Source organism: Monopterus albus, unplaced genomic scaffold (assembly GCF_001952655.1).
Source record: "Monopterus albus unplaced genomic scaffold, M_albus_1.0 scaffold67.1, whole genome shotgun sequence".
NCBI lineage: Eukaryota > Metazoa > Chordata > Actinopteri > Synbranchiformes > Synbranchidae > Monopterus > Monopterus albus.
In genome coordinates, this window is record NW_018127947.1 from 376,282 (window position 1) to 391,265 (window position 14,984).

The 14,984-nt window shown below is 42.4% G+C and overlaps 1 protein-coding gene across 1 annotated transcript in view; it reads left to right on the top strand.

Annotated features, from left to right (window-relative positions):
- The window catches only part of tbkbp1 (TBK1 binding protein 1), a 50,267-nt gene extending 42,642 nt beyond the window's left edge, over window positions 1-7,625 (top strand). The window contains exons 9-10 of the mRNA XM_020604752.1: window positions 660-1,447; window positions 3,542-7,625. Of these exons, the coding sequence (XP_020460408.1) occupies window positions 660-1,447; window positions 3,542-3,670 (917 nt within the window). The 3' untranslated portion in view covers window positions 3,671-7,625. The remainder of the gene's footprint in view (window positions 1-659; window positions 1,448-3,541) is intronic.
- Window positions 7,626-14,984: the final 7,359 nt, after the last annotated feature.

The window sequence follows — 14,984 nt, forward strand, 5'->3', positions numbered from 1 at the left end:
ACACACTCTTGTGTGTTACAGCCTGCTCAGTGTTTTATAACTAAGGTGTCACTTTATTTTTAAGCTCATTTAATAAGACAAGTTGAACCAGAACAGACTCATTTGGAGCAGCATAGAAACACATACAGTACACACATGGATCACTGTGTAGAGCTATGGGCAGCTTCTGCACAACTTCTATAATTAATTAAAGTCCCACTCCAGAAACATTTTCATTTTTATATTTGTATATAAAAATACTTTACTATAAACAATATGCAGTCTAACACAGCTTTTCCTCAAAAAAATTTCAGTGGGCCTCTGTAATAGGAATGAACATTGCCCCTCATTGTGCATTCCAGGATCTATGAATGTTGCCGTCATCCCTTATGTGGATTTGAATAATTTTGCACGCCCAATTTTTCAGTTTTTTATTTGTTAAAAAAGTTTGAAATATCCAATAAATTTCGTTCCACTTCATGATTGTGTCCCACTTGTTGTTGATTCTTCACAAAAAATTACAGTTTTATATCTTTATGTTTGAAGCCTGAAATGTGGCAAAAGGTCGCAAAGTTCAAGGGGGCCGAATACTTTCGCAAGGCACTGTAATCAGCCATAGTAACAACTTGTCAGGCTTTTACCCCCCAAAACATTTTTGATTTTCCTCTGTGTTCCCTCAGGTCAGCGTCACTCTCCCATTCAGCACCAGCGCCACTCTCCAGTATCTCCGCGTCACTCGCCCATTTCACAGCGGCATTCTCCTGTCCCGCCTCCTCCACATCATTCCCCAATCCAGCAGAGACGCTCCCCAGTGCTGCAGCGCCTCTCCCCAGACATGCACCGTCGCTCACCCTTGCTGGATGTCAACAACGGACCAGCCTCTTACTCCTGCAGGCCCCCCACCCAGCACCTGAGGGCCAGCTTCCAGGGCCGTCGCAGTTACTCTGAGGTTGCTGACCCCTCGGCTTACCAGTGCCCACCCCGCTTCTCACTGGACCCTGTTTCCACTCTGCCAAAGCCCCGGCCTTATGTCGACACCTACCCAAAACAGCAGCCCCAACATGTGGGCTCTCCTCACGGTGGACTGCAGCACAGAGGCTCGGCATCTCCCCATCAAGCTGGTGCGGGGGGAGACGGAGGCCTCGGGGAGAGCTCAATGCGCCACTCACGAGAGATGCCATTCCCACTGTCTGAGGTGGCCCACCTTCATTTCGAGCCCCCTCCTCCTTCTACACCGGCACCCCAGCCCCCACAGTCTTCTGAAGATGAGGAGGAGTGGACCTGCCCGCATCCCATCAGCCCACCGCGGACGCTGGGCATGCTTTCTGCTGCAGTGCCCAGCAGTGGCATGAGAGGCCCGGCGTCCTGCTCGGCCTTTCCCATCCCTCAGAGGCCTAATACCCTCAGCTGCCACCCACACCCAGGGTACATGTCAGCAGAGCATGCTCAGTCCTGGCCGTCAATCAATGTGAGTTTAACTAAATGGTTAATTACCTGTACACTTGTGTTTAATTGTTAGTACAGCTATGTTTGAGTTGCAGCTGTGAAATATATTTAAAAACGTCCAGTGTCACTTTCTCACAAGTGCGGTTACTACACAGACGCCGCCGGCCGGCCGCCGAGCTGGTTCACAGACAAACGTGAACTGTCGCGTTTTGACACTGCAAGTCACGATCACCTCAAGATATCTGTCTTCACCCCGTCTCAAGAATAGCTCAGCATTTTGAGAAATGTGCTCTCAGAGTGAGATGAGAAGTTTGTTATCAGTCTTATGACTGTGCATTAATTGGAGCCAAGATGTGTTTAACCTAGCTGGACATAAAGGGGTAAAACAGTTCAAATATAAGCCTAACAACAAGTATGTAGCTAACAACCCATTATTCTTATTTATCATTTTGTTCAACAGGTTAAACATTTCTAGTTTTGGTTTTGGAGTAAGTTTGTTAGAAATACTTTTCCTGGACCTCTTCACTGTGAGGCTGCTAGACCACAAACTCAAACCTGTGTTAACTGACTGAGCAGCTGCACATAAGTACTGGATGCAGGGATAAACTGTTGTTTGTCCATAAATAACTAACACACAACTCTTCCCTAGATCACAAACTGTGGTTGTTACACTTACGTTCATGCTCTGGTTAAACAAGTACGATACATCATGTAATGCAAAGAAAACTGTGTTAAAAGTGTTGTTACATGCCAACCCTCTGCTTCTAGTCTTTCAGCAAATGCCTAATAACAACATAATTGTGTGACAAAGACATGACAGCAATAGGAATTATGGCCATTTGCCCATCAGTAGGAAAGGAAAAATAAGTCATTGTACAGTAGAGCCGCAGGGTCTGCAGAGAGAGGAGGCCGGGGAAGAAAGATAGGTCTTTGAATTTAACACTCGAGACCACTGTTCCTTTCCTGTTTCCTACCAGCTATGTTGGTTTCTTTTAAATGTGAAAATGGTTCCCTAAACTTAAAGGGGAACCCCAGTAACTTTTTAGCAGGTGCTGGGGAGTAATACGCAATATGAGAAAAGTCATATGCATATGTTGAAATGGAAACCCCTTTTTTGTAACATTGATTTGTGTTGTATTGTGCTGTATAAAGACGTCAGATCAGAAAACAGACATTCACTTAACCCTGCCAACATGTGCACGGCTGTCCTCTTGTACCAGCTAAAACATTTTCCTGTCAGTTTGCCTGGTAACAAACGCTGTTGTTGGGTTGTCACCGTTATAAAGCCGGTATGATGAGCTACCTTGTAAAGGATTTTACAAGGCTTAATGTCAAGACACCGAAACAGTGCTGTGTCATTATTAATAGCAATATAAACATTTTAGACCACATAAAGGTGATGGATTAGTGAGTGGAGCGTGTTGTCTGTTGGTGGTGGGGCTGAAGTAATGCCCAGACCACACTGGGCACTGATAGAACCTATTTATTACTGTTATTTTGAATTTGTTTATTCATTCAGGAAGTGCCATTGGTTATTAGTTCCTTTTTTCATGTTTTTGTTTGTTATTCCTCTTACCAGAGGACAAGAGATGAGTGCTATGCACCAGCAAGAATGAAACTAAGCTCAGCTAAATGAGCCTGACTCTGATGAAGACATGAAACTCATCTTCTCATGTCACTCAGAAAAAAAGCAAAGGAGCACAATTCCCAAAACTACTGGAAGTAATTCTCCAGTTCATCTTCTTTTCTATAAACTGAACTGTCCATGCAGATTCTCAGTCATCCAAGTCATAGTAAGCTGAAAAAATTTCTTTGCCAGACCTAAAACCAAGTCCAGTTATTTTTATTTATTTATTTTTCTATGTTTTTTTTTTTTTCAGCTAAACTGAACTGCATTAAACAGTGAATCAGTACTTGGATGAGAGTGTGTCCACCTGGACTTACTACTAGTCTACTGCATTTCATGGCAAGACCAAGTGGTCTCTGTTGTGCAAGTAGCAATGTCATGTTGCAGCCTCCCACAGAACATCTGATACGATCCAGTGAGTAAGTCGAGCACCACCTTGACTTATCCTGCCATCTAATTGTGTGTGTGTGTGTGTGTGTTGCTCTGCAGCTCTGGATGGAGACAGAGGAGAGCGACATGCGGAGCTGCCCTCTCTGCCAGCTGATATTCCCTAGTGGCTATCCTGATGATGCCCTCATCAAGCACATTGATTCCCACCTGGAGAACAGCAAGATCTGATTGCCATGGCAGCCAGCCCACGCACACACATCTGTGCTTTCTTCTTATAGATTATGTAAGAGACCAGCAGACCAGGCCAAATGGAAAGTCAGACTTGGGTATCACATGCCATCTGTATAGAACAGGTAGGGGTGTGAAACGGCTCAGGAGCCTGTTTGATTTCTACTTAAACACGGGTGCATCTTGGATTTAGTCCACATGTGGAGTCCTTTACTGATTGTTCTTGAGACAGCTCTGCCTGTGTAATCATTGGCTCTGGTTGTTGCCGCTTTGTGTGGTTTCAGACAGTTTCAGGTGCTGTGTTGTTTCTCACTTCACAGTGTAGTATATTGATTTAACAAAGTAAGCCGATGACGAGGTACAAGGAGCGGGCCAGCGGCTTCGGGGACTCTGCATGTCAAAATGTTAGTTTCAGTGTTCAGCAGTGAATGATCTGAGGCATCTGTTTCGACTATTTTCATCACTTAGCTTTAAGTTGTGTGCACCTGCTTGAAAAATTTTACACACATACAGTACCACAGTACATTTTGTAGCCATGTGCAGTAAGTGCCAAGGACAGTCATCTGATTAAAAGAAAAAGGCTTATTGAAATGACCTGAGACATACAGATGGGACAGTGGTTATGGATACAAGTGAAGACTTAAAGATTTGGAAGCTTCTGATTTATTGAGAGGTTAAGACTGAAGGAATTATGACTGCTTCACATTTATAAAACAATGAAGTACGTTTCCTTGGCATTTAAGGAAGTGTTAAATATTTCCGTCTCACATTTCAACTGACAAGCCGGAGAATATGAATGTGAAAGTATGCTTGGATCACCCTGGCAGAGTTCTGATGATGCCCTGCAGGGCGGGGCACTGATGTCAAATGGAGGAAACATGTTTGTCAGAATTTACCTTTATGCTTGCAACCGGTTAACAAATAATCTAAGTAACTTAGCACTTTATGTTTGCATAGCCTTGACCATGTTTTCAGTCCCCATGTATTTTCCATGTATAATTTACTATTTATACCGTCTGTTAGGCAAAAAAATTTGAAGATATATTTTTGCAAATGTTACTGCACCACGTGTCTCCCATGAGCTTGCACACTGTTGTATGTATAAATGTAGAGGAGCTGAAGGTCAAACTCCCAGTGCAAGAAACACTTTTCTGTACAGAGACTTGAAATGATCAGCTGGGATTCTTCTCGGTCTTCCTAAAGACCTGACTTTCAAAACGGTTTGATGTCACGACTGCCCAACAAAAAACAGGACACACACACTGCGGGCTGCATGAGATCAACACTTCTGATCTGCTTTTAGGAAAACGTCCTGTGTTTGTATCTGGCAGATCCGATACCAGAATTATCTCCAATCAGCAACATTATCTCTGCAGGGTCCAAGCAAAGACAATGCTCTTCTTTTGATACAAGGATTTCATTTTTATCACAAGTGAAATTTTGTCGAAATCTGCTTGTTAACCTTGAACTTCTTTTTGAGAAAAATATACAAATTTACATTGATGTCAGCTAATCTGAGGCTTTCAGTTTCTAACACAGGGGGTGTCCCCACACATCCACCATGCTTTTAAACGAGATGAACTGCAGTAGACTAGAGCACACAGGGCAGAGATTGTGGCATCAACTTCTACCCCACTGACGTACTCCTGAGCAACACCCTGAATCCCTACATGCTCTGGCGGTTTTGCTCCAGGCTTTAACCTTCTCACAAAGGGTTAAAGAGAATTTCTAAACAAACTGGTTTATTACCACCTTTAGTAGGTCTGTACACAGATTTGATTGGTTATGACAATATTGTACATCTGAGAACACTGCGACATTGCTAAAAAAAAGTCAGAGGCACCACTTCACACAGCGGGGGTCACATACAGTATTTAAATTAATGTACGGGTGAGATGCCTCCAGATTTGCTGCTTGAGCTCATTGTACTTTTGCAGTGCAGCAAATTATCGCTGCCAGTCAGACACCAGGCTGAGGTTACGATCACCAGCTGGACATTTAAGCCAACAGGGTCGGCATCGAGTTGAAGTTAGCGTAAAGTTAGACACTGAACAAATGAGCCATTGTGGCTTTGTGTTGTTTTGCTGTTGGTGTCCAAGAGTTCACAGATTTCAGGCGGCATTTACACCTCCACTGAGCAGCTTCCTGGGGGAAACCCTGACAACTATTCAGAATTTTACAAGAATAACGATGAAGTTCAAAGAAAAATAAACATAACGATATGTAGCAGATTTAAAAAAAAAAATAAAATAAAAATCCTACCCCATTAGTCATGTACACGACCAGTCGTGTCTTGATTTGGGGTAAAAATGGTTTGTCTACAATCTGGGAGCTCATGTTTCTTGTGCCATCAGACTTGTTTTAGCAGTGTCACAATGTTCACAATGTTATTGTAACCAATAAAACCAAACTGAAATAGACTGAACTACATCCTGAGGTGTACAATAAAAAGTTCCAAGGCAGTACGGAGATACTTGATAAATCAAAGAGGGCTTTAATGACTCCCAGTTATTCTATACTGTCTGTATGTTCCTGTATCACTCTGTGTAAAGTATTTAAAGCCGTGTACAGACTGATCTTTTACAAGTGTTTAGGACTGATGCAACATGTACTCTATTGTTCAACAACTTCAAATTGGAGTATCTGTAAATGAGTATATATAATCCTAGTCAGCACCACACTACATATGATTTATACGTGAGGTATACAGAAGTGCTCCCCTACACCTTTCGTTTGTTAGTCACTACACCACTAGTCAACTAATCTTCAGCTAGTCATTTTGAAGCTGTGGGATGTGTGACAGTGAACACTTTCAGGTTTTGTCACATATGACATCAGACGACCACAGGCATGCAAAGTTTAAAGAAAACCAAAAATGAATGTTTGCCTGAAGGTTTCAACCATCACAGAGAAATCATTTATTTCTGGTTTGATTTCTCCTGCACCAAAGACAAAAAGCAGCACAACCATCAAAATGTGCACAAAGCAGTAGCACGTCTTCACTCATGGACGTTGCTCATAAAACTGAAGTTAAAGAGCATTTGGACACTTAAAATAAATTACATAGTCACAACTTATGTGAAGTTTGACCACAAAGGAAATATTCAAGAGTAATGGTTAAAATTTTCACAAACAATACGTACTTTTCTGCCCAAGCAGAGCCCCTGTGTTGGCTCATACCCAAAGATAATTTGTTTTTGTATACTGAGAAACAGAAGAATAGCAGGTTTCTTCTTGTGCTATTGTGGTTAATAACACCGTGATGCTCATAACCACGACCTGTCGGCCAGCAGCAGTGATGCAGAGCGATCACGCCCAGAGCAAGATCACTCTGTCACACACATGTTTGTTTATGCTGCAAAACATCCGCTGAAAATTGTGCTGAGGACCATCACACAAAAGTTCTAACTGCTTCAGGTTCAAGGTGTTCTGTCAAAGACACAAAGTCAACACCTGAAATAATTTCATCTCTCTCTTCTGTGGGTGCATCCTAACAGCAAACCAAGTCCTTGGTTTACTCAGAAAGGGTAACAAAGTCAAATTCAGCAGCAGAAAGATCTGATCTGTCAGCGTTAGGTTCAAATTCAATATTTCGTTGTCATTAAAACTCACACAGTTTCTCTCAGATTTATTCAGGAGACAGAAGCCTAGGTCCCAAAAAAGAATCGCTCACTAGCTACACTGTTCTAAAAGTAACTACAGAGGCTTATATGTCAGTCAGGTTTCTCTCCAGGGTCACATTAAGTGCACACAGAGACCTCAGGAGGCCTAATGAATTCTCCACAACACTAATGAGATGTAACATCTATTCTACAGTATCAGTTCTGTGCAACAACACTGCTCATGTTCAAGAACTTCACAGCTGTGAGAAACAACAACAACAACAGGGGTACAATATGTGTAGAGTCACTTCTCCTTTCCTCGTCTCTCAGTGTCTGTAAATAAATAAACTGAACCATGCACTGAATACTGGCCTCACTCCTTTGTTTAATATTGGCTCCATTTTATAAGTTCTGACATTTCAACTTCTAAAGGTGTTCTTCCATTTTATTTTTCAGTTATTGAAATATTGGATATTAACATGGTTTAAAAACTAGCAGTAAAATACTTCTTTTCTAAAAATGTATATTGCGAGCTATATTTCCTTCAGTAAACTGGGTATTTCTATGTACTGTTAAACTGATTCAAGCCTTTCATCCATACATGTCAGTTTTTAAATGCCATGGTGATATGATGTTATTAACAAAAGGAATTTTTCCTATAACACCAGACAGGAGCAAGGGACCACATTGTCTGTCACTAAGAAAATTAATAGCCAATTATTAGTTTCAGAAATCAAACTTGGAACAATGGAGTTGCAGGGTGAGCTCATAGTAAAGTGTCTTGAGATGATGATTCGGGTATAAAGTTGTTATTTAATCAGTATCAGCTTTACTGGGCAGGACATGAGGGGTTTGACTCTGGTACAGTGGCTGTTAATGGGCATGTACAGTGTTCTTCTATAGGCAACAAGTAAATAAGACTGAGAACAAAAAAAAATAGAATCTAAAAACAATGAAAAGGAATGTGCATTAGGAAAATTAAAAAAAAAATCTAAGTACTTATAAATATATAACACACACACACACACAGATCTATACAAAGGTATCACTGAGGGTTGTTGTTCTGTTATACTGTCATGGGTTAAGTGTTCAAAGTGATTTAAATTAATTATATTAAAATATGTAGCTTTCCTGGTGTGTTGTTATAATTAGAGTTTGATTATCTGGTGTCATACTTTTTTTCACCTTGTTGTTGGCAGTGAGAGTGTTTCATAAACAAGTTATTTTCACATTTCCCCAACATCACCACACAAAGCATCAGACAAAGGTCACAGATAAAGCACTCTTGATACTGACAGTGAGGTTAGGATGGTGAAAAGGAGGGCAGGTACATCATCAGGTCACTGAGGAGCCCTTGACATCTCCAGAAGGCTCAGCAGCGATACCCCCCCTTATCTGCATTTGACAAGGATGTACTTGCTTGCTGAAGAGAGTGACGCCTCTCCCGCCTCTTCTTCAGCTGACGGGTCTACATGACCTGATCGAGAGTTTGGCTTCCTGTATTAATGAAGTACTACGTCTGCACCAGCTGAGGTGATGGCCATTTGTGACAACAGTTACATGTGCTGACAAGCCCAAAATATTTTTTATTATAGACAGAATAATGGTATGTAAATATGAGTATTTATTAACCATTAAAACTGCGGCTGTTTTTATCTTTTGACAGTTTGTCCATCAGTTTACTTCTGTTATTCTGAAAGCTGCTTCTCATCTTTCAGGCACTATTGTTCCTAAATAAATCTGTTTACTTCAAGTGCTCCTCTAAAAACCATGTAAATACAACTATTTCTACATTTATAAGATGTTAAGGCTTCAGTGCACATACAAAGTCATCAAAGAGCAGTCTGATCAGTTTTGTATGAAGTCAAGGATGTTTTGTTTACCTCGTGTCATGGCCTTCCTCCTTCAGCCACCAAGCTTCATATCAAGTTTGTTTCCTACATCTTTAGCTCTGTGTCGCTAACCTCAGTACGTAGCCTACCTCAGGAAAAAGAAAAACGCACCCACCCATCCGGGCCACAAAACCACAAACCCTGGTCTACTTATATGAGAAGCTACAAACAGCACAAGCCTGCAGCAAGAACTAAAAGAGAAAAACCACACGAACTCAGTCAATAAAGTATAAAAAGCAGCACTTTCTGCTCACTGATCAAAAACAATAGCTCCTCTGTACATACACAAACACACAAGGGTACTGCAAACACACACCAGTACACAGGCATCGCCCTGTCTTAAATGCAAACACACACACACATACACACATTCTTAGAAGTCGAAAGGTTTCTTGTCATTTCTGTATTTCCAGCTATCTTCACTACTTCACTTCATGGCTGTTGTTGTTGGTAAAGTTACAGGTGACAGTGGCAGGGGACTTGTTCAAGCATAAACACCGTCAGTTCATCGCTTTTACGTTGAGACAGCAGCAACACAGCAATTAGAACACTTGTATAACACTAACAAGCTCTCAATAACTACATTTATGGCTTGTAAATGTAAAAGTAGAAAGACTTCATAGACAGATGAGTTTCATTTCACCACAAAAAGGCCCAAGAGAAAGATTATTAAAAGGTCATTAAAGGTCTAAAAGCAGATAGAGGTGTGTTCATTTAACACTGCTTATTTTGAGTCATGTAGGACCTTTTATAAAAGAGGTTACTTATGGTCATGTTTGAACAGAGAGTGGTTTTTAACAGTTTACTTGGACACAAAGTGAAAATCATTCTGCTTTGTTTTTTAATCTTTTCTTATTAGACATGAAGCAACAAAATATCAGTACAGAAGCTCAGTTGAACAAACAAACAATATGTATTGAAAGTTTCCCCATATAGAAGAACATTTTCCACCCTCTGTTTACAAAACAGTAGTTTCCACATGGGAAGTGATTCAGCAGCCCACTAGATGGCCACATAAACCACAGAACTTTACCCTAGATCACGTCACACCACACAGTCTTTCTAAAACAAAAGAACCTGGTGATGTTCTTATAGACGGGGCAAGAACTACATGTAGAAACAGGCAACTTCAGTTTGTTGTAGATTCAATTTTAAATGGATAAAACTGCAAAATCTGATCAAGGGTCCACACTCGGTAGCTGACAGAGAGAAAACGTTTTTTATAAACTATGGCAAATCTGACAAAGACAAGACATCTTCACTTTGAATCTCCTCAGCTTCCAAACCCGATCTTCTCACTGTCCAAATCTTAAGGAAAAATGTCCTCACTGTCCAAAAAGAAGTCACCAATTTTTCAAAAATAACTTTAAGTCATTATAAGCCAGTATAAGTAATGTGCGGGCCGTTTCCTAACTGGAAGGTCAGCGGTTTGATTCCCAGTTTCCCCAGTCTGCATCTTAAAGTGTCCTTGGGCAAAACACTGAACCCTAAGTTGCTCCTGGTGGCCAGGACAGCGCCACCTTCGGCGTGTGTGTGTGTGTGTAAAATAATGGTGCCAGTATTGATGAGCTGCAGTCAAATGTAAATTTTATACTTGTGAATAAAAACTATTGCTGAGTTTGGCACCGTGTTAAGTGACCGGGAGGGAACAACAAAACAAAAGCAGCTGAAACTAGGCAGAGTATCCCGACTGCCTGTCCTGTTGCTGACCGCATTTACAGTTTTGTTGTTCATTCACTAAAAAGGATAAAGAAGAAGAGATTAGGCCTTTTTCCTACAGACCAAGCCTTTGTGGGGACTATTTTTAGAATGATGACCAGAGATTTCTCATATGGATGTAATTTTAGGTGGAAACTGCGTTTTCATATTTAGTCTGAAGCTCAGCTCACAAAGATTCTCCATGCAAAAAGATAACGATTGAAATGTCAAGCGATTCGACTTCTACCACAGTCATGACTGTTACCTGACATTTTCCTTCCAGTGACTGAGTTCTGTACAGCGCAGCGATACAGCTGATCAGACACAGATTCATCACCACCTGCCAATCTAGTGGGAACCAGTGCTGGTGTCCCACATGACCCACTGATATTGTGTTGACTATGTCTGCAGGCAGAAGGCCGAGGTTAGAGCTCGAAGCCCTGGATGCTATGGCCGAGTAAACATGCAAGGCAAAACACAAAGTGCGATGACCCACATACACACAAACTGTATATTCATACAAGGACTAAGAAATAGCAAAGCAAAAACACACATCACCACACATGTATCTGTCCCAACACACACACTTCAACACATGTAATGTGCACGGGTAGGAGCACAGCTCACATCAGTGTGAAGCAGTGAACTGCTTTTGAACCAGGCACCTCTGTAACTCACCTGTATTGATGACAGGCAGCACAACACAACGCTTCAGTAAGCACAGCCCAGCACAGGGACCATGCGCATCAATAGTGGGGAGAGGAGGGTGAGGGGTGGACGACAGAAAAATACTGTCAGCGAAATTTGTTTTTCAAGGTGTTATAGTGAAATGGAGAGAGACGGAAGAGGGAAGAGTGAGAGACAATAACTTACAGCAAGTTATGCCCACTGGGTGTTTAAAGAGATGACGTCAAGTCTAATTGGTTTACTCTTTCTTCGTCTTCTCAGAGTAGAGTCTGGTAGAACTAACTGCCCTACACTTACATGTACATGAGAGTCGAATGTGATTGTGAGCCTCTCATTCCAAAACAACTGGAGTGAATCTGCTGCTGTAGCAGCCTCCACTCTTCTGGGTCCAGGCTTCACAACAGATTTTAGGGCCTGGCTGCAGAGATGTGTTCCCATTCAGCCACAAGAACAGTGAGGTCCAACACTGATGTTCAGGAATGAGCTCTGGCTTAGCCCAGCATCCCTGGACATGATGTCCATATCGGATGGATTGGATTCCACAATGCCAGCGTTCACTGTGGCCTTTACATGATGAGGTGAAAAGTGTGGAGGTTTGTGTCCCTTCAGAAATCTATTTACATTTGCCTTTCCTTAAAGTGGTGTAGCTGCTTCACATTTGTCATAACTGATGCTTGTCAAACATTAAACATCCAGTACCTGCCATGTAGAGAGCAGAATGGTCCAACATAGATGTTCTTGTCTGGTGATAAGGTCTGCTTCCTCCCAGAGGTGATTAACTGGGAGGGTTAAGATCGGGGCTCTGTAGAGACCAAATTCTTCCACACCAAAATGAGAAAACCATTTCTTTATGGAACTGGGTTTGTGAATGGGGGCACTGCTTTGTTAAAAGAGAAAGAGATTTCACCAGACACTTGCCACAAAGATGGAAACATCCATCCATTATCTATACCACTTATCCTGAAGAGGGGCTGGAGCCAATCCCAGCTGACACGGGGCAAGAGGCGGGGTCCACCCTAGACAGGTCACCAGTCTATCACAAGGCCGACATGTAGACGAACCACCACACACACACTCCTACAGGCAGTTTATAGTCACCAGTCAACCTGAGCACCATGTCTTTGGACTGTGGGAAGAAGCCAGAGCACCCAGAGAGAGCCCACGAAAGGCACAGGGAGAACATGTACGTAAACTCCAGATACTGGGTCAGCCAGGGCTTGAACCTGGAACCTTCTAGCTGAGGTGACTGTACTAACCACTGTTCCACCATGCTGCCAAGCTGGAAACAAAATATTGCCAAAATATCATTAAGATATCCCTCCCTCCACTGGCACTGAGGCACCTGGTGCCAACAATAAGAGACTGTCCCTGTCTACATACTTTTGATCATCTAGTGTAATAAAAGCTCCGAGCAGTGCTTTGACAAGGTCATTCTAAAGGACTTTAATAATACAATGTGTAGGTGGTCTCACTTTGACTCAAGTCTTCTGACAGCTGAATGAGTCAAGCTTACAAAATTAGAAAAAGTGATCCAAAAAAAAATCACAGGTTGTAAGACATGACTGTTCCTTTACAGAACAATCTGGAAATGGCTCTGATGGGAGGAGCAAACTGGACTCAGCTCACTCCTCCTGCTTTTCAAACATACTTGTTACAAATGGCTCCAAATCATCTTTGAGGGAAACCAATGGAGGCAGGTGTTTGAGAATCTGCCAAATCAGCCATATGGACCTTGAGGTGGAAGTAACAAGGCAGAGTGCATCATTTCCTTTTCTCAGTGAAACACTCAGCTCAGCAGACTCCATCCAAGCTGTGGGTTCTGGAAACAGATGTGACAAAGATGTTGCGACCTGGAGCAGCCTACTGACCTTCGGGTGAGAGTGGTGGCACCTTCCTCAGAATGTCAACACTTACAGTTTTATTGTCGGTTACAATATGGAGCAGAGCATCACTCTGATGAAGAGTGAGGTTGTACCGGTCTCCAGTCCCTGACACGAGAAACAAAGATATGTCTGTCTGCACATACATCAGATCCATGATTGGTGGGCCTACTGCTCAGCTCGGGGAGTTTCATCATTAGCCTGCACTGCGTGGCAAACGGAGGGTGTGGCCCCATTTTTCCTTACAGGCGGCAGTATCACAGCTCTGATCTGTCACCTTTCGTGTGCCTTAATGTGTGAAAGCAAGACATGTTGCGCCTATTAGCACTTCTTGGCAAGGCTGGCGTGCTGATCCCTCATCCCTGGGGAGCCCAGCAATATGGTGCCGCATGGTGACCGCCCGCCAGCCCTGACTCCCGCTGTCACAACACATCATACATCCCCAACAACTGCTGCCTCCTCCATCGGTGCAGCTGGATGAGTGACAGGAGCCCCACACAGCCAGAGCCAGGGGTCCTCTGGGTGGAAAAACTTTTATGGGGGGGGCAGCTCAAGTGGACACTATTTTTAATTACTAGTAACATATCAGGAGACAGTGTGGCTCAAATGTAAGTTAGATCTGGGACTGTACATAAATAAAGGCTCTTTGAGTGGTAAAGATGGGAGGGAAGATTACGAGGGATGGCCATTAGATTAGCCAAAAGGAAATGGGAGAAGAGAGAGATGTAGGACTCACACCAGGTCATGCTGCATTTACAACACTGAACACATCATCACTTGTATTTATCATTTTACCAGTGAGCATGTTTTTGTTAATACTGTCACTGGCAGTGATGGAAAGTAAGTGCTACTTCATCCTTCGACTTCGACATGACTCCAGACCTCTCAGCTGCCACCCAACGAATGAGTCGGCTCATGATTCAGATAATTAAATGGCAGTGTTGGCCGATTACCAGATTAATAATCAGAAAAAGTCAGCATGGCTAATTACACCACTGGTGTCCAACCACAGACACCTCGTCACAAAACAAACCTTTCCAAGTGATGGAGAACCAGTACCTGGAGAACTACAGCATAGACTGCAACCAAGTACAAAAAAGCTAAACTGGAAACATAACATTACACAGTTTGTTAATTCTATATAATTTTAATGGTTTCCATTTTGTGGTCATGGTGACAGAGCTGGTGACTGTGCTGCCTGGATCTGATGAGTGGCCTCTGCCTCTGCCTTCACTAAGTGAGAGTTGACTGTGAGTCATGAGGCTTCCACTGAGCATCACAGACCATGAGCAAACATATGGGCCATGCACGTGTGTGGGATCCACCTACAATGTCTGCGTTGTTGTGGTTTGGAAGATAATTTACAGTCAAAGGAAATGAGCCTATATTTAATTTTTAGCACAGGTAGCTTGTAACACTTGGTCTAGTCTAATGCTGGACTAATTCCACTTTGCTATTTTGTTAGAAATGTATGCATGTCACAGCTAAATCCTTATCTACATAGGTACAACATGCAAAGAGATCATCCTAATGTCCATTTTGCTTATTTCAGATG